This window comes from Amblyomma americanum, chromosome 8 (genome assembly GCF_052857255.1).
Source record: "Amblyomma americanum isolate KBUSLIRL-KWMA chromosome 8, ASM5285725v1, whole genome shotgun sequence".
NCBI classification, from domain to species: domain Eukaryota; kingdom Metazoa; phylum Arthropoda; class Arachnida; order Ixodida; family Ixodidae; genus Amblyomma; species Amblyomma americanum.
This window is the reverse complement of record NC_135504.1, coordinates 7387205-7414124: the sequence shown is the minus strand read 5'-3', so window position 1 is coordinate 7414124 and position 26920 is coordinate 7387205. Positions and strand designations below refer to the sequence as shown.

Sequence of the window (26920 nt, the reverse complement as noted above, 5' to 3'; positions counted from 1 at the left end):
AAGCTTCTACCCATCTGTCCGTATACTGTGGCCTCATGTCTCGCTTTACATTTGTGCTCTTTCATTTCTTTCCTACACATGCCCTTGCATCTGGGTAAGTATGGTATTAGAGATGAATTTATAGTACAGCAATCCACATTGGCATCAGTCTCGTCCGCAGCCACTCGTTATCTCCATCAATATCATTATCCTGATTCACGAAAGTTAAGTCTTCTAGACAAGTACTATGGCCCGCTTTAATGGATTATCAGGTAAGCCTTACTTGTAGCAAAATGATGTCTTTGAACATGGTACGAAATGTGATTCAGGACCAAGAGACACATTGTTGCACTAAACAAATGAGTTAGGACACATTTAATGCACTATGTGAAGAACCAAAGCAACGAACACGCCATTCTCATGTTGCACAGAGTACATATCTTACAGAATCACACTTGGGTGACACATGGTTTCAACACTCGTGAAGGTCCATGCTTGACAAAAAAAAAAAATGCATTCTGGCGATGGCCTTTATATAGTCCATTCATCACAGGCCTAAAGATGAAGCTGCCAGCCATTTCCTGAGAGGCGCGTCTCCATTTGATGTGCGCCTGGTGTTGGCAGTGCCTGCAGAGTCATCTTGCAATAATCTCAAAGCCCTAGGTCTTGTGGAGGCTTAGGTGTGCCAAACTGGACAGCAAGTCTTGTACATCGTTGTCCACCTGCCGGTGAAGAGAAGAATTGTTAAGCAGAATGCATTTAAGGGCTGCTGTGCAAGGTTTCCTGAAACTTCAGAAAGCCTTTGAACTTTGAGCATTCACAATAAACAGAACAAATGCGCCTACAAAGTTGGAACTGATATGCCCGTAAATTTCAATTGTATCATTATCTAAAGATGTGATTTGCATATCTCCAAGTACACCTGGATGGTTTTGACAGGCATGAATAAAACGTGGAAAGTGCACATTACACGCCCCATTAGACACTGGTTCATCCATCCTTATAAGCCATTACCATAGTCATCACCGTTACAGACAGCAACATCAACTGTGGCGAAGTTAAAAGCCTGACGTAGGAATGCACATAGTGAAGATCCATGAGCATGTATTTGCGCTGTATCGCTGTCAATGCAGTAATTTCATGCAAGAGGCCCAGCATTAGCATGTGTGCATTTTTGCTGCACGCTTGCAGTTGGTTCTACAAGGAAAGAGCAAGTTAATTGATGTGAAAACTAGTTAGCATCGTTTGGAAATGCCACAACACTTGGCCATGAGTTTGGATAAACAGAAAAATTAGCAATTTTTGAAATGTTCACAGGATATGAATAGCACTTCAAACACCAGCAGAAGTGTGGAAAAAAACAAATATTCAATAAATACTATTCGCGAAACTACTGTATTTACCCGCGTAGTGAATCCACTTTTTTTCCGAAAAAGGCGATAATCAATTTGGGGAGAGGGCTCATTACGTGAGGAAAAAGAAGTTTGACTGATTTTTTTTGTAAGAGTCGGAACTTCATAACATACGTCCGTTCATTCAGCAAAAGCACGCAGTCAACAAGTTGTGTCTGCTGTATCACAGCACAAGTGCTGAGAACTGGGCTTGTTGGCTACCAATCGCATTTGAAACAGCGCAAGAACTGGACGCAATAAGGAGACTCCACGCGCGCCGACTATCAACTGGTTTTATTCCAAGAAGCTAAGGAGCATATATAGGTTTGACAAGCTGAGAACAACAAAAAAATTCCAAAAGGCGCACAACGTGGCATGACAGAGGGAACTGCACGTGCCCAGCTCAGCTGCTAACAGGAACTCGAAGGGGAAACCACAAAGAGCAACAAAACAAGTGTAAACAAGCAACAACAAAATTCATAGCGTGTATAAGAGCTAAAATCTAGCAACACGGTGCGTCAGAAACCTGATGACGATGTGAGAGGCAACGACAAAGGAGCAAAACAAGCGCAAACAAGTAACAATAAAAAATAATAAAGTGAAAAGGCAGCTAAAATCTAGCGGCAGGGCACACAAGAAATCTGGTGATCTCGAAATGTGATTTCCTAGGGAAACGGTGGCAGACTGTGTGCTTACACAATGTTCTTTCTTCTTAATCAAGAATGCTTCCCACATCTCACGTGTGCGCTGGTCACGATACTTACTGATGATGCACGTCTGGGTTAACAGGGGATAGCAACCCTCACATTGACAAAATGAAATACAAGGCCAGAACCAGTTGGCTTGCCTAGTGAATTGGCATGCCCCTGCAACCTGCCATTAATGCACTCCCCGGTTTGTCTGATCTGTAGCCCGCCACATGAAAGTGGAATTTCGTAGACATTAGCTTTGCATGCAATAAATCGGTGCTGGTGCTTCTTGTTGCACACTGTGCTTTGAGCCAAATCAGTGTTGATCTGCTTACACAGGGCAGCTACCTTGTTCAGTGCAGAAAACAATACTCGTACGCCAACCTTTTCTGCTGCCTTCCGAGCCTGTGAGACAAGCCGTGCACATAAGGAATGACAGCGGTACGTGCTCGGTCAAACTCCGGGTGCTTTTTGGTGCAGCCTCCGTGAACCAAGCTACACAGGAGGTCCCTTAGAAATCCCACAAAAATGAGTCGGCCTATTTGCGAGCTGAAGCCAGAATTCACCTGATGCGAGCATTATCTGCACAAAGCATTCTTGAATGCGGCATTTGCTATACCCCACTTTACCAGCTTTGAGTCCAACGTGCACTAGGGCAGCATTACTGAACACATGCTGGACTCTATGATGTGCATAATGACAACCTATGACAATAGGAATAAAGTTCTCGCACAAAGCAACGGAAGCCACAGGAACACTCAGCATTCTAATCTCCCATTTAATGTGCCTAGAGCAAAACTGAGCTTTTAAGTTCAATGTCATAAAGCAATCAAGACACAAAAGGTTTGTTAGCTGGCCTGGCTTCAAAGTGCTACCGTCGCACAATTTTAACGAGATGACTAACAATTAGGATATGGCCAACTTTCTAGGCAGCAACGCGTTTTTGCATGGGCTTTTCCTGCTCATCTCACAAACAGCTGCGAACCAATTAGCAGCAACAAAAATGAAATACTCGCACAAAATGAATCCACAGAGTTTGGACAAAGCATTGTAATCCCTCATCAAACATGCTTGGCAGACAGTCGTCACTCAGCCCACTCATCAAAGCATTTGTGAATTTAAAGGTCAAGTAAGAAGCAAAGAATATGCGCTCTCAAGCTCTGCTGTCACACAACTCAAATGTGATGATTAACAAGCAAATGACATGAACAAATGCTAAAATATAGACTGCTATGATTAAGGCCCCTAGTTTGCAGTGATTATGCAAAAAATCGCAAATTTTAACACTTTTCGTGGAATAGTGTATTAGCAGTCACATTCTCTCTCTTTTTGGCGATGACGTGTAGCGCTAACAACGCTGTGGCTCTGGCAGCACTGTGCCTGCTTAGCAAGAGTTGCATGCTGGCGCCCATCAAAAGCAATATACTACCGCATTTTTACAAATACATAAAATGCGTTTCTTTTTTCACTTAAATCATCTTCTTCAGACAGCAACTTGATTTATATTTCGAGCTAAGCTACAATTATAGTGCCGCTTTTTTTTTTTCACTGTTCTTTGAGATACAGTGAGCTCACCCACCAGACTTACAAGCTGCTTGAACAAGCCAAGTTCTTGATAACATTGGGCCATCGAGGTGAATTGCATGGCATGTACTGGCGAGAAATAGTTGCTATAAACGTGGAAAGAAGGCAATGCTGCTGTTGAGAAAGAAGGGAAGGCAGCGGAACAGCTGTGACGAGTAGCATTGCTAAGCACGAAATATTGTGCAAAAGCACAATTTTTTGCAGATGGACACCACCGCCACGTACCTGAAAGCGCGATTGAGGTGTCCACTGAACCAGGGAGCCAGTTATGTGCATCTTCAACTCTTTCATCGTCAATGCCGATTTGCCCAAAGTACGCAGGCGGCCTATGCTTAAGTGCCTACGCTCAAGTGTTGTCAACGCCAACGCGAATTGCTCTAGTGCCGTGTTTCTGCCCCAACGTTGTCCACGCCAATGCATGCAGCACACATCTTTCTGTTACTACCGTCACATAGCTTAAAGTGTGAATATTAGTTTCATAATAGTATTAGCTGATGAAGACGACGATGTGCAATGCACAGCACGAGAGTGCGTTGCAGTTTAACACAAGGCGTGATCGGTTGCGGCGGTAGCATAGTACTCTCATGCAGTGGCCAGCGAAGCTGATCTGTTCGCGCTGCCGCAGGTTCGAATACCAGTCACGGCAATGTTTATTTTATTTATTTATTTATGTTTTGCCCAAGGTCACCCTCAAGGTCAGGCTTCACACAAACTGGTGAGCCGGTTTGACCTCACGAAGCCACCTCATCCCGACAAATTTCCTAATCTTGAGTCCAAACCTGTCTTCCAGCCGCCACATGCTACGCATCTGGTTTCCTATAACCAGCCTCACTAGATCACTGCCAGGTTCAGTTTCTGATGGCGGCCTGTCCGGATCTAGAGATTCTTAGCTCAGAGTTTACCACACTTGAAAATTTCAGTCAAAGAGCAGCCACTGACCTCCTGTCTTGTCTGATGCAAGCGTAGCCTGGTAGAGAAGGTGCCCAGCAGGTCGCTCTCCGCTGACTTTCCACTCCGTTGCAGGTACACCTGCAGCATCTCGATGACCTGCGATGGTTCACATGAAACAAGGATGACACTCAGTGAGCACATCACTCGCCATCACCACCATCGACCTGGCTATACATCCAATGCATCACAACATCCCCTGCCGATGGCCTCCAAGCAACCCTGTCTTGTACCAGTTGCGATCACCTTACCAATGTACCTTATCAGTGCAATCTTGGGTCTCCCCGATTTGGCTGCACTTTATGCACCAGTTGAAGTGGTGCAGCACACTCACACTCGATTTGTCAGTGCAGCCAATGCCACCTGCACTTTGACACTCGATTTGACGTCGTGGTGCGAGCGTTCTTCTGCACTAGCCTCCCCATGAGTTCTCTCCTTGTGCAAGTAGTGCAAGGTGCTTGACGCATTCCATAGCAGATAATTAGTAGACGGTTCCAAGGAGAGCTGATCGATGATGGCGTTGAAACGGCCACATCTCCCATGCTAGACAACCACAGTGACCATGCAACACAATAAAACGTTAGTCAAAGTCACAGACTGTGCTGTTGTTTTGAAATACGTGGGTGATCGCAACTTTTGTGATAACTCACTACGACTATCATTTTTGCCTAGGTGGCCTCTGCATCAGCAAACAGCACAAGGCTTCATCAGCCGCACCTCCACTTACAGCAGTGACTGTTTTGAGGTCACCAGTCAGCCAATGCATTTGCCTGTCAGCCTCTGACAGCCACTTCACCGCCACCATACGCCGACAGTAAATGCAAGTCGTGTTCAAATAAGTCGATCGATGTTCAAACAGTTATCAAGCAAACCTTAAGCTGTAATTGGTGGACAGCCGGAAAATCTTTGGGCAGAACAGTGACAGCCTGAACCACGCACACCAACTGTCATCGCTTTACAGTCTGATTTCAAGAGCTAGGCTATTATTCACAGTCTACGCATTTCAGTGTTACCTTGCCAAAAGTCCCGTTGAGTTGGTGATCACCCGCACCACTTCGCGTAATGCAACAAAAAGGGCGAAGTTGAATTCGTGACTATTGAATGTGAAAATGTCATGACTGCTGCCAAGTGGTGCATCGAACAAATGCACAGCATTCAACACAAGTAGCACAACCCTGCGCACATGTTAAACCACACAACAAACCCCGGTTGACCAACACCCGGCCGCAGCAGGTTTCTGCAGTTTCGCACTCAATTTTACCACTGCACCGAGAGCGCTAGTGTCAAGGTACACTCGCATCGCAAGAACTGGCACTGCACCGGCACGGCACTTTTGTGAACTAGTGCAGAAAGTGAAGCCATATTGAGAAGACCCCCTCATCGGCCCATCTGACTCTCTGCCACCATTGCTACATTCACATTCCAATATAATCCACTCTGATAAAAATAAGAGACCATTGATTATCTCCCTCCACATTACATGACCGCCTATGTTCATTTCCTCTTGCTGATGAGCTAGGATATTGTGCTTGTTCCCTAACCTATACAGCTGTCTTCCTGTGCCTTGACCTTTTGAAGTACTCTGTGCTTAAGACAACTCTTTACCTTCATGACTTCCTGCTTGACGTTCTCTGAAGACTTGGCCAGGTCTACCTTGATAAGACGTAGCTTGGACTGGGCTAGGTGCAGAGGTGTGCGGCCCGAGTTGTCCAGCGAGTTCACGTCGGTGCCTGCATAAACAATTAGGTGTGTCCCTGAGACAAGTTTGGAACATTTTCGACAAACAAGTGAAGTGCGTGGGGCAGGTTGGTGCCATAGGCGCCAAACTTGTATTAGGAGTCTACTTTGTTACGATCAGCGAGGGCTGCAAGTTAAGGGGGGTCGACTTACACACAGTGATCTACCGTAACTAGAGATTAGGGGCGGGGCCCTTCAATATCAGTGCAAAGCCAAGCTTTCTTCTTCTTTCAGGAAACAGCCCTTGGCGTTTTAACTTAATTTCAAAGCAGGTCCCAGGCCCTGTTGAGATTACAATCCATGTTCAAGCTGTCTCAACAAATAAAAAGGTCCCTTTAGCTTGTGTTCTCTCTGGGCCCAGCCTGCCTTCCTTCTGGCAAGCGGCAAAAGCGGGTCACCAATGTTGCTGCTGCATTTCCACACACTGTCTCTACCAGACCTGGAGAACACTTCCACTCTGCACAATTCTCTTCCGTATAAATCCCTCCCCCATCTATGGAGGATACAGTTTCGCACTCAGCATTTCAACTTGATCACACTCACCCGCTTTCAGCAGCTCCGTAATCACCTCCGTGTGACTGGTGCAAACAGCTGAAATGAAGAAACGATTGGCACAGTCAGCCACACATTTACAGTTGCTGCCTTGGTTAAGTCCACCGCAGAATGCAGGCTACTCCCAGTGACCTCCAGTAACAGCTTCCATGCCAACCATGCTTGAACTGATTACCCTATCGCTTTACCTATGTTTCCGATTACATGGTACTAATACTGACCACTAGCTACCTGCCAATTACACATCCTGTCCACGCATGTATTTTCCTGACAATATCAGCTCGAATATTATCGACATTTTTTTTACCTAATCTATGACGTTCTCTTTTGGTCACACAAGAGGGACGCTGATTTGAAATCCCCCTAAAATGACCGACAATTTGATTTTTGAAAAATGCTGTATCCACTTGCATACCTAGATTTTGCTGTCCTCAAGTTTCATTGCTGAAATCGACTGGGAAGTACTCTAAAAAAATTGTTTTGTGAACCGTGGTGGCTCTGCATTGCGAAGAAACGCCTAAACAATTGGCATTTCTTTCCGTTTTGGTTTTCTGCCTAGATACTAACCTTGCGGAGCAGATTTCTTCACCACTGTTTTATCTATTTTGAACCCGATTCTTTTGTTGCACTCCTAGGGTCATAGTGTGGGTCAAGAAATTCTTTGTTTTTCAAATATGCGAATTTTAAATTTCCTTCAATATGTCAACGGACACTGCATCACAAGAATTCTAAATCAAAATTTGTGCTTTGTGAAAAAAAAAAGAATCTAAGAATGTCTTGACTTGTAGCACGCCAGTAAGGAATGTAGTGAATACTGAGCTAGTTTTCTGCCTCATTTTTTAAACTCTGCAGCCTATTTGCAAGAATCAGAGGAAAGATTTATATTAAAAACAATCTTCTGGAAATATAACAGTGAAATTTTGCAAGAGCAGTCATTACATTATTTCTAATATCTCAAAAATATTTTATGTAAATATATCGAGATCAAAAAAATTTTGCTGAAAGTCGCATCCCCCCACCTTTACACTACACTTATCACTTTCTTTTCTGCTGCTCACTGACTAATAGTCTCATCTCATTTAAAGCTTTTTTGTCGATGTCCCAAGTTCTGAAATAACTAAAACACAGAACTGGCATGATTTGACTTGAAATTACTTCACTAAACTTACTTACTGAATCACGAAGAAAACTAAATATTCCAGTAATTTTCTCGGCCACTGATGCCAACTTTCTTTAAGATTAATGCACTTAATTAATTTAGGGAGAAAACAGTTTCCCCCTCCCAAGCAAGAGATTTTCCAGGGTGTAAACCACACTGTCCTCCATTTTCTTACTTGAGAAAAGCTTAAAATCACTGTGCAACATGACACACTCCTTGGCTGCCCCCCCCGACAATTTCCCATAAATACGCCCCTGGTAGATATAAATACTATTTGCACATTAAGGACACAGGGTAGGCCTAAATGGGGGGGGGAACAAAACAGTTCACTTTTGGATTTACGACAGTATCGAATCTCGAATTCTTCCTGAATGTTACTCAATGCCTCACATCTTTTTCGCCCTTCAGCAGGGCCAGAACATCCTTGCTTTCGAGGCCAAGTGACGCGCAGAAACGCTCAACTTCTCTGCTTCCACTCACTCGCATTTCTGCAATAAAAAATGATGTCGAAAGCAAAAGTGGGGAATTTTACAAAGATCAGCCGATTCTTTAACAGCAATGAGGCAAAGCATGAAAGGTACACGATATGTTTTAATAAATGGTATAGGCTGTTTGGACCTCATATTTCTACATGTTTGCTACCGACAGTGATGCCTGTCAAGCGCAGTATTCGAAATACCGCGACACTCGCTGTGCTGACCGCAGCCAAATGATGAAGGAGCCCTTAATGCACGAACACTCATTCAAATCGGTTCATGCCACAAAATCTCTTTTCCAACCTACTAGCATGGCCAGAGCCTCTCAAAAAGTATCTACACGGGTGAACCCAAGGCGCCAGCGAGTACTTAACCATGCAATCTGGAAGAGTGTAGTACCAAAGAATGCACAGCTCCAAATTACAATCTCAGATGCAGCGCCCCCACTCAGTGACAGCAGCACGGCTCGAGCTTATGTCCTGTAATCCCGTCATTTTGATTTATCACCTCGGTGCCACATCGTGATGGTTGCGTAAGGCGGACTGCCATCGAAAGTACTTTACTGGGAGAGGTAAAGAACAGATTACAAGGGAGACTACAGAAGTGAAGTGAGAAGCAAAGAAGAATAAAACTGGCACTGCTACTGGCTAAATGGATAGCAGCTACTGAATAGAAGTCTCAGTGAATGCTGTCTCTGCAAAAATAATTAAATATGGCTTTTCGTCTTCGACCTTGAGTAACTCAGAAGGTCACTCCTTGTTGCATCTGGCTCATCATTAGAAAAACAAGCAAAGCTAGAAACCTGTTTTTCCAGCTTTACCTATGCAGATACGCAAAGCTGCTGAACCACTGAAAGGTACACATCTATGCAGTAGGGCTTTTTCTAGGAGAGTTTTACTTTACGAAAAAAATAATTTGTGGCCTCAGGAAAAAAATCCCAACACTACATATTCTCTACAAAACAACAATTCTACTTCGGTTAAAAGAAGGGGGAAATGATGACTAATATGAAACAAACCCGAACGACCTAGGTGGTGTAATTGCCGAGGAAACGGGTTGCAAATATGCCTAAAACGGGGTGGGAAGTATAGGTCCTACCCTGTGCCCTTAAAAACCATTGCAAGACTAACTCAGTCAACAAGACAATGTACTTCCGCTTCACCACGCACACTTCTTTCCTTGGGTTCTTTCTGCTTGAAAGTGCTCTGCAGAATGTGATCGAAACTGGTTTTGAGGAAAGAGAAGGCGCACTAATTGTCTCGCTTTTCTTTGGACACCACAACCACACCCTGAGGGAAAGAAGTGAAAGAAAAGCGAACAAATAAATAAATTGTGTGGTTTAACACCCTGGAAAGAGTTATGGGCTGCCATGGACACAGCAGTGGAGGGCTCCAGATTAATTAAGACCACCTGGGGTTCCTTAACTTGCACTGACATCGCACAGGGCATGGGCGCCTTTCGTGTTTCGCCCCCATCGAAATGCGGCCGCCGTGGCTGGGATTGAACCTGAGCCATCCGGCTCAGTAGCCAAGCACCCTAACCACTGAGCGAGCCGTTGCAGCAGGTCTAAGGAAGACAGAAAGAGGTGCTGTAGTGGCTAGCTCTGCAATAACTTCGATCACGCGGGGATCTTTAGCGTGCACTGACATCACACAGTACATGGCCGCCTTTAATTTCACCTCCATCAAAGCACAGCTGACGCGGCCGACATTCAAGGACTAGGCAGCTGAGAGCCCCAGTCGCTGAGCCACCGATGGGCAGAATGCCATCAAGTAAATAATAATAAAAAAAATGGGGACAGGGAAGCCCCAAGCAAGTTCTCACCAAGATGCAGAGCAGTGTTGCCCACAACATCCCTCTGGTTTGGATCAGCGCCATGCTCCAGCAGCATTTTAACTGCACAGGTAAAAGTGCAGTCAACAATGAGCAAGAGACTCACAACTCGACTTCGGTAACAGCGCTCCTGCAACACAAGCCACCAGACCTTTTCTTTTTTCATATTTGACACATTAATCCATTTAAATTCGAGGATCCACATATCGTTACGCCACCCCATGGCAGCAAAATGAACTGCACGAGAGCACTTTCCAGGAACCAAAGACGTGCCACCACCGATGACGGACAGCTCAGAGGTGCTGCCTCATGTCTTTGGCAGCCTTTGAAAGCTGGCTGTGAGAGGGGCCCAACATCTTGGAACTCTAGTCAGAGTCTTGTGACTGGTGGGACCAAAGTAATCCAAACGGTCATTGCGTAACAACTTGCTTCTGTAATAGACCATATTTATAATACGAATAGGCTGACTACGACAAGAATTCCAAGTAAACAAATTTTGACCCGCAATCTGAAAACTAGTTTCAAAGCATAAAATGGACAAGAAATCTGTCCTTAGAACCCAGTTCTTTATAAAGTTTTACAGATGAACAGTGAATGAGTAACACAATTCAGGTTACCTCTGGCACTTTTCAGTTTTCTACCCACTAGTAATTCTTTACTTTGCTTGCCACAAAACACACATGTCACAATTATACCAGTGTGGAAACTGTAATGCCATCCTAGCCATGTCCTAGTTCATGCTCTTTTTTTCATGCCAGCAATGGTTCAGCGCTGTTCGCAAAAACTGCTGCCACTAAACAAAATATGCAACTAACCTAACCAAAGTAAGAAAGGTGTGACAAACACTGAGTATCATTAGGAAAGAGAGTGAGTGAATGCACAAAAGAGAAAACATGAACAGATTAGTGAGCAAATCAAGAGGTATGCCACTCAGTGAATGAATGAAATAACGAAACTAAAAAAGGATGGATGGATAGGTGATTGAGTGAACCAAGGAATCAACAAACAAACAGATGGATGAATGATTAAATCAGTTAGGTAGTGAACGAATAAAACAAACAACTATCAAAGCAATGGCTCGAGCTCCAAGCCTCCTTAACCCTGAAAATGACTACCTGAAACTCACGTATAGTCAAGTGACCCTTGCAGGCGGAGAAGTGCAGGGCCGTCCTGCGGCGCTCGTCAGCGGCACACGGGTCAACGCCCCTCTCCAGCAGCTTTCGCACTGGGAGCAGAAACAGAGTCGGAATCAGCAAAAATTTTATTAACACTTTAAATAAACACCTCATATGAATAAATACCGCATATGAAGCAGTATGGCTTGTGGGATTCTCAGTAGGCACAGGCCACTACCCACCGCGGGTTCGAGCTTCGCGCGAGCCAAGGGCCCCGATCAGCCGTCACCACACGCACCCTGGGGCACCGCTGCGGCGGCGTTCAACCTCTGAAGAGAGGAGAGCGGCTCGCCGCAAGAAACAGGCCTCCAAGTTCACAAAGGAGACGTTTATTGACGCCGTCCTCCAGCGGTACATACACACACTCAACAGTCACCCCGTCCCGGGGCGCGCTCAGAGCAAGGCTCCGGTGCGCGCTCGGGGCAACAAGAGAAATGCGCGCCGCTAGCACGCCGCTGCAGGAGATTGTCCCCGCGGCAGTGCTGTGATCTCTCTCGTGTCGGCCGTTGGGCCGTTTTCGAGAGAGAGTGGGCAGTCAACGCAAGGTGCGCCTGTCAGAGGTCGTTGGACCCCTGGACAGGCTCGAGCCGCGGCGGATCAAGGACCCACGCTGGCGAGCTCGAGTATGAACTGGTCCGAACGGCAGAGGCCGGCCCGGACGAACAGTAACGTACGCACCTTACGCTGTCTCGGAGGGGTCTCTCCTCCCCGGGCCCCGCTCGGAAGGTCGCGCGACCACCCCAAACGGGTCCCGAATTCCCGCCAAAAGTCACCAATGGCAAAGGCCCTTGGGAAGCCGGGGGGCGGAGCTGCGGCCGAATGACAGCGATTAGCCACCAGCCGTCTCTCCGCCGCCCGAGGCGGGAGAAAGGGAAAGAGGGCGACGCGGGATGCCGCGCAGACGCCACGGCGGGAATCTAGCAGGCTTCCCACATCCTCCTCTCCTTAAATGCCCTCCTACCCATCGGCGAAAGCATGCGGCAAAATAAAAAACAAAATTAATCCACATAAAACTACCACACTTCAGTTCCAGCCATACACTCAAAAGACAAACAAACAAGAACAGAAAACAAACAACACTTGCATACGTTCCAAGGAGAAAAAAAAACTAACTACACTGTACACTGTACACAAGGCCAGCTTACAGGTGGCCTGCAGCCTCATAATGTTCGGTGGCGAGGCCCAATGGGCCTGTCGGCGGCCAACTCACGCTTTTGCTGCCTTCAGGGTCCCGGTGGATGATTTATTGACGGCGGTCCCATGTCCTCCACAAGGTCATCAAAGTTGAGCATGAGGAGGTCGACGACGCTCGACGATGCCGAAGAGGACCCGCACGGGAAAGGGTGCTGTCCTTCCTGCCCCCTTCTCGGCGTTGCCTTTGATCTTGGGAACACGCACATCATCCCAGGCACGCACCGGCACAGAGGCGGACATTCATCAGTCACAACGACCCGCTTGTCGGAATCGTCCCGAGGCGCCGTGGCAGGGGTCAAAGGACACACTCTTCAGACGCACTCTTCACGCTCCCCATAGCCACACAAGACCATGCCGCGAGACACTCGCTCCTTAACGAGCAAAGCACTCCCCAGCCGGAAGGGGAGACTTTCGCCGACCCCTCCGCGAACCAACCGGTCCCGTTTTCTTCCTCGCCGCACCCGTGGGGTCAGGACGTAAATGAAAAGAAGGCGCGCTGTACAAAAGAAGGCCATCTCTGCGCTGCAAGAAAAGTGCTATCGCGAGTAGGCTGAACTTTACATATGTACAAGGCTGGTTTAAAAAAAAACTGAACTCCAACGCAAACGTATATTACATATGTACAGATCTCGGAACGTTAGGAGAAACAACGAATAAACTGGAAACAAAAACATGCTACAGACTGACTAACAAACAAACGACTAAATAACTGCACAAGGCTGGAACTGAGCATGCGGCAAACAAACAAAAAAAAGAAACCGCCGTGCTTCACCTGGGGTAGGGCCCGACGAGAAAGCTCGCCAGCTAGCTGAGGCTGCGTGCCTTCGGTTGCGGAAGAGTCCGCCATCCGGCATCAATGACATCGGTGACCGTCGCCTCAGATTGTACCGGTGCTCGGTACGATTGCGTTCCGCAGCACCAGTTGTGCCTTTGCGCTGCTTACTCCTGGGGAAAGGCCCCATCAGATCGCAGGTGGCCATCTGCCACGGACGCACACTATCAATTGGTTTCATCATTCCGGGCGGCTTGCCGCCCCTTGACTTCACCGCTTGACAGACATGGCAGGAACGGCAATAGCGGAAAATGTCACGCTTCATGCCGGGCCACGTCACCGATTGGCTCAGTTTTGCAAAAACTTTGGAGCCACTCAGGTGACCGGCCAGTGGTTCGTCATGAGAAAATCGCAACAGTGCGCCTCTCAGACTTTTGGGGATAACCACCTTGAACGGGTCAATGGACTCATCATCGGTGGCTATGTATTTCAGCACGAGCCCGTCATGGCCCAGCAAATATGAATCCCCCGGGGCTCGCCGCGACACACGCTGGCTTTCACCCCCTGCGCCCGCTACAATACAAGTAGCGTCCCGGCGCTCCGTCTCCCTGAGACCGTCGCTCATCTCGCGACACATGGGGTCATTTTGCTGGGCTTTCAGCAGCTCTTTCCGGCTGAAAACGATTCCAGTTACCCCAGAGGGGGGCCTGGTCTCGTCCCCCTTCAGGTTTGCAGCCAAAATTTCCGCTCGCGACGGCGTCTCCGAGGCGCTCACGCGGAGCTTTGCCTCTCGCCCGCTTTGCGAAGCGCTGCTTGCCTGGTTAGCGGAATGGGTTAGCCCGTTTGCGGGCTCCCCCTCCTTGCCGCCCGGCGGCTCGTCCGCTTTTTCGCCCGCTCCGCCTGCTGGCGTCAAGGCGCCGCTGGCGAGTGGGGCACGGGATAGCGCGTCAGCTACCACGTTCGTGCTCCCCTTTCGATACTGCACCGAAAAGTCGTAATGCTGTATCAGGAGAGCCCAGCGCGCCAGCCGACCCGCAGGCTCGCGGAGCCGCATCAGCCAACTGAGCGCACTGAGGTCTGTCTGCACCACGAATTGCGTTCCGTCAAGGTAGACGTCGAATTTACGCAGTGCAGACACGATGGCGAGGCACTCCTTCTCGGTCACGGAATAATTCCTCTCCGAGGGCAGCAAGGAGCGGCTGGCAAAGGCCAGCGGCTGCAGCACGCCATCGAAATCCTGTAGGAGAACTGCTCCTAAACCCAGATCGCTCGCGTCAGTCTGGACTACGAACTGTCTGGTCAGGTCGGGTAGCCTGAGCTGCGCTGTCTCGGCAATGGCACTAGACAGGAGGCGAAAGGATCGCTCTTGCTCAGGCCCCCATTGCCACGCGGCAGTCTGTCCCAAGAGCTTGGTCAAGGGTGCCTGCACGCGGGCACAGGACGGGATGAACGACCGATAGAAATTGGCCATTCCCAGAAAACGGCGGAGGCCGCGTACGTCCTTGGGCACGGGAAACTCGAGTATGGCTCGGAGTTTGTCCGCATCGGGCTCAATGGAGCCCTCGCCCAGCGTGAACCCTAGCAACTGAACTCGGGTCCGCGCTATTTGGGCAGCGACTGCGCTCCGGCCTCAGAGGAGGCTTGGGCGGGCTGCACGAACGCAGGAGGCAAGGCGCCCAGTTCGATGAGCGGCGCGGTTTCCACAGGGAGCCGGGCCAGCGCCTCACCGTTCCCAGAGCAGAATTGACCGCTCGCGGGGCACGGCTGCTGCTGTGCAGGACGGCCGGTTGCGGCAGCGTCGCACGCACCGCTTTCGCACTGAGTGCGAAGCACGCACAGCGGAGGCATGTGGTTGACGGGTGCACCGCAGGGTGCTCCCGATACAGCTCCAATGGGAGCTGCGTGATCGACGTTGGGGGTTGTAGCGCCGTATGCCCCAATGGGGGCCGCGGCCAACCACGGTGTTTGGCTATTCGAAGGAACAGCAGCCAACGGATCAAAGGACGCTTCGACTCCTAAGGGAGCCGACACGTAGCTGCCGAGTGCCCCGATGGGGGTGGCAGACATGGTGCGCAAGCGTGATCGTCAAGGCGACCTGCTCGGCAAATGTGCTATCAAAGGCTAAGAGCCAGTGACTTAGCACGTTGGGCGCCAGTTGTGGGTTTCTCAGTAGGCACAGGCCACTACCCACCGCGGGTTCGAGCTTCGCGCGAGCCAAGGGCCCCGATCAGCCGTCACCACACGCACCCTGGGGCACCGCTGCGGCGGCGTTCAACCTCTGAAGAGAGGAGAGCGGCTCGCCGCAAGAAACAGGCCTCCAAGTTCACGAAGGAGACGTTTATTGACGCCGTCCTCCAGCGGTACATACACACACTCAACAGTCACCCCGTCCCGGGGCGCGCTCAGAGCAAGGCTCCGGTGCGCGCTCGGGGCAACAAGAGAAATGCGCGCCGCTAGCACGCCGCTGCAGGAGATTGTCCCCGCGGCAGTGCTGTGATCTCTCTCGTGTCGGCCGATGGGCCGTTTGCGAGAGAGAGTGGGCAGTCAACGCAAGGTGCGCCTGTCAGAGGTCGTTGGACCCCTGGACAGGCTCGAGCCGCGGCGGATCAAGGACCCACGCTGGCGAGCTCGAGTATGAACTGGTCCGAACGGCAGAGGCCGGCTCGGACGAACAGTAACGTACGCACCTTACGCTGTCTCGGAGGGGTCTCTTCTCTCTCTGGGCCCCGCTCGGAAGGTCGCGCGACCACCCCAAACGGGTCCCGAATTCCCGCCAAAAGTCACCAATGGCAAAGGCCGTTGGGAAGCCGGGGGCGGAGCTGCGGCCGAATGACAGCGATTAGCCACCAGCCGTCTCTCCGCCGCCCGAGGCGGGAGAAAGGGAAAGAGAGCGACGCGGGATGCCGCGCAGACGCCACGGCGGGCCTAGCAGGCTTCCCACAGGCTTTACACTGAGCCCTATGGGAAGCAGACCAGTGGCCGGCAAAAACTGCACATATCCGGTCCTGCACTATAAGCGGTTATGTTAAATGTGGCCTCCACTGTAAACCAAGAAAGAGCCTGCCATGCAGTCACACAAGGGGGGTGCACAACATGAGATGGTCTCTATTAAGGCAAAAGCCTTTAATGGCTCATACTTGCGGCCATGACCCTGTCCGGTCTCAGGTCATGTCCAGTCTCAAGTCATGTCACATCGACGACTCGATGACCCGATAAGAAAAAAAATCTTTGTGCACGGAATCACCATCCTTCCGTTCCGCAGCCGAGCGTGCTAACGACTACGCTACTTGCTGCGACCGCATATGTAGTTCTCCTTGTCTTTATTTTTCATTCTTTTTACAGTCCCACAATAATTTCTGTCTAGCGTAAGGACGCTGCAGAGTGTTTGCGGAAACGCGTCGAATCAGACATATGCCTCCCAAACGCCCTCCGGTGTCTCCACCATTTAAGATTCACAAACAGTTGTGTACTTAATCAACATCTTGACCACACATCAGTGACACAAGCAGGAACACCGCGCTAAAGGCTTTCTCCTCACCGCACTTTAGGTCAACAAAGTGCCCCCCTGAATTTTTTGCTCCACGGTCAAAGATGGGCATCCTCACGAGGGCGAGCCATCATGAGGGCGTCTTCACCCGCACCTCATGAGGATTTCACTCGGTGAGGTGAGGATGAGGGAGGATGGGCGCACAAAAATTTGTGCAGACGAGGGTGAAGGAGGAAATACATGGTGAGGTGAGGGTGAGTGAGGGAAAGCATGATGAGGTGAGGATGACGGAGGACAAGATGCACTTTCTGAGGGTGACGGTGGTTGACCGAACCATACTCTGCGGCAGCTACAGACGAACACCTACTGGTGTCCCGCCATAGCTGGTCGCTGTGACCCGAAAGTGAATCCTTTGTGCCCACATTGTGGCGAGCTCCGTTTTCTATCCCACATGGTGTGGACCTGTAAACATAGTCCCCACTTCCCTCCCCACCCCACCCCCATTAAAGAGGCTTGGGAGACCTTCCTCGTGCTCGAGTGCGACGGCTTAGGCTGCCCTCGCAAGCCGAACTCGCGGGGCGGCGGGATCTTGCAGCATCCCGGACTAGGGACGCGGACCAAGATGTCCGCATTCACCAACTGCGCCGGCTCATCCTCTCTATTTAATTAATAAAGGTCTGCTCTCTCTCCACGGGCGAACGTTCTTTGTCTGTGCAGACTGTTATGAATAGCCGTTTTAAAGCGCTACTTGTTAAGGTGAAGATTCCCAGGGAAGAAGTAGTTTCTGCAGTCTGGACGTACACGAGGCGAACACGAAACGCAGGTGCCACACACCATGTCCCTCGCCGCGATGTACTACACTGCTAGCAATGCTATGCCGAAAAAAGGGCTCTTCTAAAAAAGCCTATTTTTAAAAATTGTGCAAAGTCTTAGGTGAAACACCCTGTATAGTGCGCTAATAAGGGGGCACTGGCAGGGCCTTGCGGATGGCCGCCAGTCCAACGGGAACCGTGGTACTGCAGTCTACATTTTCGTCATCAGTCCTGAGTCTGTTGGATGATCAGAGTGTACAGTAAAACACGTTGAAATTATACCTAGTAAGGCTGTTGAATTCAAAATTTCTAAGCCTCCTTCCCCGGAACAAGGTTCGATTTCAGCTCAGTGAGGTTTTAAAGAACTGGCTGCAGTGCAAAAGATAGGCGGTGGTTTAGCTTTGGTTAAACCTGGAGTGATGCAATAGCTACAGCTGGCCGAGTGGAACTTGGTCACGTGACCAACCCCGTGACGAACCACGTGATCAGCCACGGCGCCGCGCCGCCGGCAGCTGCTGCGCACCACATGACAGCGTGGCGGCGCTGCCACAAGGTTGCAGTGCTGCCACAGGGTTGCAGCGCCGCCACAGGGTTGCAGCGCCGCCACGCTGAAGGCTCGAAATGCTACCGTAATGTAGCTATCGCTACAAAAAAGCTTCTACGAAATTCCACTGTCAAATCAAATCCTTTTGGCAGCGTTGGCCTGGAATTTTTTCATTCACACTATGAGTATGTAGTTCATTACAGTCGTAGCTTCTTTCTATTTTCGCGGGAATTAAGGTATAGGAAAGCCGTGCCGATATGTGGTGGGCAAAGCCAACCACTGTAGTCTCACCATGGAAATAAAGCAGCAGATTAACCGCTTTGATCTGAATCATCGCTCGCTCCACCTTGCATTGTACGATGTGCTAAAAAGAGAAAAAGTTGTACTGCTCTCCAAATAAAAGGAGCATCTCTTGGTTTATTTCTGTCCCTGGTGATACGTGTAACCAGGTAATCACGCACCTGATTTTATGAACCAAATTTCTTGCAGGCAGGGTAAGGAATGGACACTCAGCGTTTGGGTAATGCGTAGACGTGCAAGAAAAAGAATCACCGGGTGGTTTAACATGGGGTTAACCACGAATTATCGTGCGCTAGCACCATTAGCCCTGGTTTTGCATGGTTTATCTTGACTTTCTATGCTTTTGCTTGACCTGAACTAGCTTACTTCGGTTGATATATCATATTATGTAAGTTTGCGTGATATTGCATTATTTTAGACATGTACTGCGGTAGAATTGGTCAATTCCCTGCATTCACAGATTCATGGGAGTCCTGATTCCGCTCCTGGCACAGAGGTGCAGCAACTACGCTACGCGCCACTGCTCTGCGATGGCAGGTGCTGCCATCGGTGGTGCTTGTGACACTTTTGTTGTTCCTGAGGAATCTTTTGCGACTAATCATTAATTGAACTGCCACGGTGGTCAGTTTGCTCACAATCCGGTGGGCAGCTTGTGATGACGTCACAACGTAAAGTGACCCACGTGCTAGAAGCAGGCTTCAGACAGACAGACAACCATGTTTAGGTGAATAGGAAGCGCTGAGCATTGGCAACCACAGGAATCACTCACTCCAGACTCGGGGAGTTGGTGATTACCATTATTCAGCCCAAATGATGCATTTTAGCGGCCCGTTTGATATTCAAGTGGCCTGAATTATGTTTTATTTTAAGCGACAGCATAAGAGCCTCACTGCTGCGGAAAGCCAGCATCACACTGGGGGAAGGCACTAAAGAAATAAAAAAAAATTTAATAGCTGGGGGAGCGGGATCCGAACCTGCGGCGGCGCTAAAAAATCAGTTCTGTTGACCCCTGCTCCAGACCACTATGCCATCGCCACAGTTTTTTTAAAGCATGGTATTTATTACATTGAAAATATTTTAAATTTACAGTAACTAAATTATTTCAAAAGCTTTTAGGAAACGGCACGAAACACATCGCAAACAGACAGAGCAACAGAACACTAGACGCAAGGTAAGGCTGAGCACATCACCAAGAGGGAGTGCCACTCCGGTTTAAAATCGGTCGGTTCATAGACTTCCCTGAGAAGAACAATCAGTTGGGAGAAATCTTAACATCCTGCCTGTACGAACTGCCAAGCCCTCGAGCTCTGCATGCAATGTCGTCGTCTTCGTCACATAGCCGCGTTCAGGTGTGTTAAACTGCCAGTCTCTCACACTGTTTGAAAGCGTGGTCTTCATCATCTTACATCCGTGAGCGTGGAAACATCATCAGATGAGCATGCTGCAAACCGCACGAAATGGCGGGAGATTAGAAGCACTGAAATTTTGAAGACCGAATGCTATCACAATGTAATCGGGCAATGGTAATTAAGCTACCGACAAACTTGACTTGTTCTGAGTCTGTTCTGAGCTTAGCACTTATTGTAACTGTCGTAGTAAACGCAACTGAATTGTTTTAAATATATTATTACCGTACATAAGTTTTTGTACAGAGACATGCGCTGATTCATTTTAGCAGTCCATATAGATAACAATGAAATGTTATAAGTGCATGGCACATATGCATGCATGCAGTGCGTGGCAGAAGTAAAGGCAGAGTGATATTCTAAGGCTCAACTCGTAACTGTCTCAAATATGCCTCACGTATTAGCTCAAACAACATGCACACACACTCGCGCGCGCGAGTATAAGCATCTAGAATTTTGTCCAATAGTGCCTGGAGGGCTTGTCTTGTATGTTCATTACTCAGTAATATCACCAGTGGTTGCCCAGTAGAAAATATAACTAGTTTTAAAACGACTGTTAGTGAGGGTGAGGGAGGGCCGATGATGTGAGGGCGAGGGTAAGGGAGGGACAGCAAATTTTTCGAAGTGAGGGTGAGGGAGGTCCTGATAACTTTTAAAAAATGAGGGCGAGGGTCAGGGAGGGCCATGGACTCAAAAGTGAGGGTGAGGGAGGAAAAGTAAATTGACGGCATTTGCCCACCTCTGTCCACGGTGCGACTGGAGTGCAACTTATGGGTATAAAAATGGGTGGATACTTCTGGGTATACCGAGAATTTATGAGTATACCGAGAAGCCCCTGTGGGGTGTGGGAATACACTGGCCTCGGACTGTTGGACTCAAGTGCTGATGTACTGGAAGCCAACCAGAATCCCACACCGACCAAATGGTTCCTAGCCAAGTTCACATCGATTCGCTCGGACAAACAGACTTACTGTAGTGGTACTGGTAGCCCACCAGCTCTCCACACTAACTCCAAAGACCCCCCATGAGTCCATGGTCATTCACGGCAGTACCCCACTGCTCTCGTTATGATGAAGCCCCCCCGTCACACTCGCCTATTTGAGTTTCTCGCCAAAGTAAATATGGGGCTCTGAAATGATCTCAGGCTTTGCATGAATTAGCTGATAACAAAATAAAATGCATCACTCACCCAGGGGAATCTGATTTGTGATGGAAGCTATACGTAGCTTGCGTTCACCTGAAAAGAAGAAAATACAGTGAACGCCTGTTAATAAAAACTGCACAGCTTAAATTAACCGCAATTTGAACTACAGAAAGTGAACAGCAAAAACAGTACACTGTGCCCTATTGCATTGCTTAATGAGTACATGATCCCCTTCTGCTTTTATTTTTTTCTGGAAGGCAACTGCCAACACCTTCTCTGCTCTAAAACCCGAAGACACCAGAAGGGCCCCTCTTCAACAGGGCTTCAACTTCAATATTCAACTTGCGCAGCAAAGATTGGTTTATTGGTTTATTAGGGTTTAACGTCTCAAAGCGACTCAGGCTACGAGGGACGCTGTAGTGAAGGGCTCCGGGAATTTCGACCACCTGGGGTTCTTTAACGTGCACTGACACCGCACAGTACACGGGCCTCTAGAATTTCGCCTTTATAGAAATTCCATCGCCACGGCCGGGGTCGAACCTACGTCTTTCGGGTCATCAGCTGAGTGCCATAACTACTGAGCCACCGCGGCGGGTTTGCACCGCAAAGAGTAGCATCAAAATTGTGCAGGCTGTGCGGTCAGCTGCAATTTTTAACCAAAAGAGCGGGTCAACTTTGCAAGTGTGAACTGTGGGGTTGTTTTTCTGCTTTGGTTCATTTCCGAGGTGCTGCTGAGTTACTAGTTTGCCACCAGGGCCATAAGGCTGGAAAACGAATAAGTGGTGCTCTCCTATTTCCAAATTACAGCACCATGGCACACTGCACAGGTTTAACTCGGGGTGACCGCTACAACCAACCACATAGGATCGTGACACAGAAGATGCCAAGAAACTGAGACTGAAATGCACAGCAATCAACAATGAACGCTCCTACAAATCCATCTCATAACTGCCAGTGATGCTGAAAAACATCTGATGCACTATATCTCAGAGCTGGTCGCACCATCCATAGCTTGACAACAAAAGCTAATGCAACAATCTACTGAAGCCTTCGAGATTACAGTTTTTAGCCACTTTTTACATTCTACACATCTCCAAAGAGGTAGCGCAGCTTAGGGGGTGGTTATCCTGCTGGCTGGGTGCTCAGGCAGCCCAGGTGCGGCGGCACATATTTCTAATTACTGATGGTGAAACTGATTCGTTTTGAAATTAATCAGCTGCTTTTTAGCACATAGACATCCATGTGGCATGAACGGACCAAGTCACAGTATGAATTGTCCAAAAATTCAAATGAACAAAGTTCGGTGTAACAACCTTTCATTGTGCTCAGCCACAAGGCCTTCTCTACATTTTGACCACACAGACGTATTGTAATACATTGCAAATAAAAAAAGAAGTCAGCTTCAATGTCCCCCTGTAGCAAACTCTTTTTCCCACAGCTGAACATTGACAACAAGATTTGGTGCTGCAAATGAGATCACAAGAATGCGACACAGATGTCAGACCTTCGATAATAACGCTTGTTACTACAGTATTATTATAATTATCATCCACCTTTGTCAATACCCCAAAGGCCCCACGGGGTATTTACATGAAAGATGGATTACTCAGAAAATTAACTGTTCAATTACACAAATTAAACAACAACAATAACAATAAGAGATGATTATTTCATTAAACTCTTCAAAGGGAACCTCAGAAATCTAGAGAGGCCCGAACGCTCCTCCTTGCTTCGTGCAAATTGAATATCCAACAGACAGATGGCTGCGATGAGTGTCAGAAGACAATACTTAAAGTGAGCAAACATGCTCATGGCTAATGACGAATTTAAAAAAAATAAGACATAGGAACTGCTTAAATTCACGCTAATGTTGTACATAACACACTCCACACTACAGTTGACTCTTAATGGTCAGAACTCTAACAAGACAAAAAATCAGTTTGAATTATGTGGAGTTCCAATTAACGGGAGCCTCTTTAATACACACAGCGTTTATGGAACCAAAGTGCCATTTAAAATAAACCAGCAGTTATAATTAAAAGAATCCAAATTAATGAGAGTCCAGTGTAGGCACCATTTCAATCCGATAGATTAAACACTCTGACACTCACTGATGAGGTCCCTGTAGGTTGCCCGGCGGCCATACACGTGGCGCCACCTAAGGTTGAGGGCGCGCCTGTGCTGCGTACGCATCTTGCCCAGCCAGGCATGGGGTGAGGGTTCATCGCCCTCTGTGGAGTGCTCGTGCAGCGAGGCTGATGACTCCATGGCCATGGCGTCCAGGCACTGCACCGACAGGGGCTGCACGTTGCGGAAGAATGGCGAAGCCGGCTCTGCTCCATCTTCCTCCTGTGGGTCGGCCGATTCCTGCAAAGCAATGCCGCAGGCTGAACATTCACCGCCTCCAGCACTTTTTACAGTGAAAGCCGTTAAAGGCACATTCCCCGGTTCTGCAGCGTCGGCGTAACACAACACCACATCGCTCATGACGTCACTTCAACGTGCCACAGCAACACACGGTACAACACACTGATTGGCCTGCACGGAGCTACGCCACACATGACATCACTACGACACACCACGCTGCGAGGTCCAAACACAGTGATGTTATGTGCTCTATACCAGAGAAGACAAATAGTAATGGCTAAACAATAATGTTATAGTTACCACCGCATAAGGCTGTCACTGCATCTCGCATTACAGAATGGTAACCATTCGTAAGCCTTTACTGTTCATTCTTAGCCACCTGGATAGGTAGAAGGCTGACGAAAAGGTTTGGTTTTATAGAATTTAACATCTCACAGCGACTCAGGCTATGAGGGATGCTGCAGTGGAGGGCTGCGGATAACTTCAACCACCTGGGGCTCTTTAACATGCACTGACACTGCACAGTACAAGGGCCTCTAGTCTTTTGGGTCAGCAGCCAACCAGCCAAGAAAAGGCTCGAAATTATAAATAATTAAATGATTAAATTGAGGGCAGAGCAGCGGGTTGTGGAAAGGAAAATGACATGTGTAACATTAAGAGATGGGAAGAAAGAAAAGTGGGTAAAGGAAGGAAACACAAGTTAGCGATGTCCTAGCTGAAACCAAACAGAAGAAATGGGCATGCACTGGGCACGTAATCCACAGAGAAGATAACTGATGGCCCCTTAGGGTGAGAAAAAAGTAGCAGGGGGCGGCAAAGAGTCAGGTTGAAGGATGAAATCAGGAATTTCGCAGGGATAGCAGGGCGCTGCAGCTGGCACAGGGCACGGCTAATTGTAGATTAGAGGGAAAGGCCTTTGTCCTGAAGTGGACATGGTTAAGCTAATGATGATGATGATGATGATGGGACAACTGGACTGAACGCTTGATGAATACTGTGGTAAACACAACCACCAAACAGATTTCGACAACTTCTAAGGTTATTTACACCAATCCTATTACACTAGAAAGGCACACTCAGACATGAAAATATGAACAGACCACTGCTGACTGTGCACACCTGTAGCTTTTCCAATGTGAATGACTGAAAACTGGCTGTCCGCGGCCACTCATGTCAAGGCTGAAGAAGAGACTGCACCGGAGTAGAAATGTCAGGCCCTTCTTCCAAGACTTTGGCTACAGTCACTCTCATCCATACGAATGGGCTTAACTTCCAACAATATGCATGCTTGGGCCAGTTGGTGCTTTTGCCAACATCAGAACAAGAAAACAGTTTGAGACAGACAACGCCCTGAACGTGCATCTGAAACACATGTGAAAAGTATTTATAGTACAGTACAAACCTAAAAAAAGACAATAAAACCTTTAAGATCTCTAACTAAAAGAGAACTTGACCACACATCAAAGTAAAGTTTTTTGTTTTTTTTTTTCAGACTTGTGCCAAGCTATAAATACCTTGCATGTGTGTTTCAACAAAGCAGTTAAAGGTTCAGCTCCTTGTCTGTCTGACATTAGAACCAACACGTCTGTATGACAGCACCCTCCTCTGTTTTCTTGTTCCGACATTTGACTGGATTGGGTTTGCTACTGCAAATTCACCGTTTTAGGTAACGCAAACATCCAAACAAGAGTACAGGAAGCAATGAATACAAACAGCCATTGTGTTCACTCCTTCCTTTCCTCCTGTTCGTATCCTTCGGTATAAGTGTTGTCCTCGCTGATCCAACCCCTACAACTAGCCATGCCACTAAACATTACACAGAAAGGACTCCTCTCTCCCCTATGACCGCATGTATTATTTTCTATATGGTAATACACAATGTTAAGAATTACTGCCTTTCATATGCACTAGCACAGTTGACATGTCCTGGCAGCAGTGACAGTAAAACCAGCCAAGCACTTAAAGAGTGGTGGATAGTGGCAGTACTGACTCAGACTGTTGAAAACAACTGACTAAAACTGGTAAGACGAGTGCATAAAAATTAGCAAAAAAAGAAGCTAGACTGAAGGTTATTTATTGCGTTTCTTTCTAGACATTGCTAAGGCAGAGTTACATTATTATCCAAGCCCGCTAATAACACTACGTCTGGCGCTTACCAGTGACAAGGTAAACCCGTTCAAACGTCGCTATCGCCAGCTGTGACTGCGAGGATAAAACAATGCCAGGCTAAACGTAAAATGATCCCAGTAGCTAGCACAGGTTCGCCAGCGCGAACTGGACAAAAGCAACGGAAAAGATTGTTGAAAACAAAAGCGTTCTACTAGTTAAAGCCACGTGTTACGCTAAGTTAACCCCGGCTCATTCGCGCGGATCAGATCGCTCGCATCTTTTAGACAAAATGAAGGCGCGACTGTGATTTTTACATAACCACATCACGCGCGCCCAGCCAGACGTACTCCCGGAGCTCAATGCCACAGAATGAAAGTCGCAACAAAGATAAAATTGCGAGTGTTGTGGAATATCTTACGTGGTCCGCGTTCAACCTGGGCGGAGAGCCCACCGACATCGACGTGCTGCCGTTGCTTTCGCTCCCTGTGTCGATCCCCGAGTCAGTGCCCGACATTTTGCGGTCCTCCGCCTTGCAGCAGCTTCACTGGTCCTCACTGACGAGTTCGTAATATATTAGACGCTACACAGGACTGTGCAGTGCGCGAAGGCAACCACGAAAGTACCGTTTTCTTGTCACCGATATTTTTCCAACAGCGCAAGCTGCGAAACAAGAGGCGACAAGCATGCGACAAGACGCAACATATGAGCACAAAACATACAAACAACGGTCGAATGAAGCGCGTTGCTTTGTTTGTAAAAATAAATGGACGTAAAAGTCATTTGCGTCAAGCATGACGTCACGTATTACGTCAAAGAGCCGTAAACAGTTGTTTAGTAAACACTCAAGCAAGAACAGTTGCTGAGTAAAAAAAATAAGTAAAACATATGTTGGATGTTATAGTTATGCTTTTTCTTGGGTTGGTTGCAGTTGCAGTGTCAATTGTATCATCAATCGAGCACACTTTCAACCTAACTTGCGCATGGGAAGATGATACCACCTTATGAGGTCCAAGATTTGAAGGCACACAGAGCAACAGAAATAAACAGTGAAATGTCAAAAGCATTTGCAACAACGATATACAATCTGGAAAAAATAGAGTCGCTCAAATGTTTTATTTTATAGACCTGAGGCACTGACGCTAGTTCAAAGAAGCAAATTAGAGTTAATAAAATTCGAGTGTAAGTAGCTTCTAGTAATCTACTGCAATCAACAGTAAGTTGAGTGCTGCCATCTTTGAACAGTTGTTGAAGAAGAAAATGCT

At 48.0% G+C, this 26920-nt stretch overlaps 1 protein-coding gene across 1 annotated transcript; it reads right to left on the bottom strand.

The window, feature by feature from the left end:
• Positions 1 to 339: 339 nt before the first annotated feature.
• LOC144100853 (ankyrin repeat domain-containing protein 54-like) lies at positions 340 to 26392 on the bottom strand. The gene is made up of 9 exons (XM_077633740.1): positions 26077 to 26392; positions 23294 to 23549; positions 21228 to 21275; positions 11475 to 11573; positions 10340 to 10411; positions 6872 to 6919; positions 6197 to 6321; positions 4583 to 4690; positions 340 to 701 (listed from the first exon to the last, which is right to left on the bottom strand). Exons 1-9 carry the CDS (start codon positions 26170 to 26172, stop codon positions 639 to 641), a joined length of 915 nt encoding a protein of 304 aa, XP_077489866.1. The 5' UTR covers positions 26173 to 26392; the 3' UTR covers positions 340 to 638.
• Positions 26393 to 26920: the final 528 nt, after the last annotated feature.

Bases quoted from the DNA above. Each gene is read 5' to 3' on its own strand.
- LOC144100853 (XM_077633740.1), bottom strand. From the start codon at position 26,172: ATGTCGGGCACTGACTCGGGGATCGACACAGGGAGCGAAAGCAACGGC. The intron at 23,550-26,076 runs GTAAGATATTCC...ATTGCTTTGCAG, and splicing joins CCAGGTTGAACGCGGACCAC to GAATCGGCCGACCCACAGGA. The intron at 702-4,582 runs GTCAGTGGCTGC...CTTCACCGGCAG, and splicing joins TGCATCAGACAAGACAGGAG to GTGGACAACGATGTACAAGA.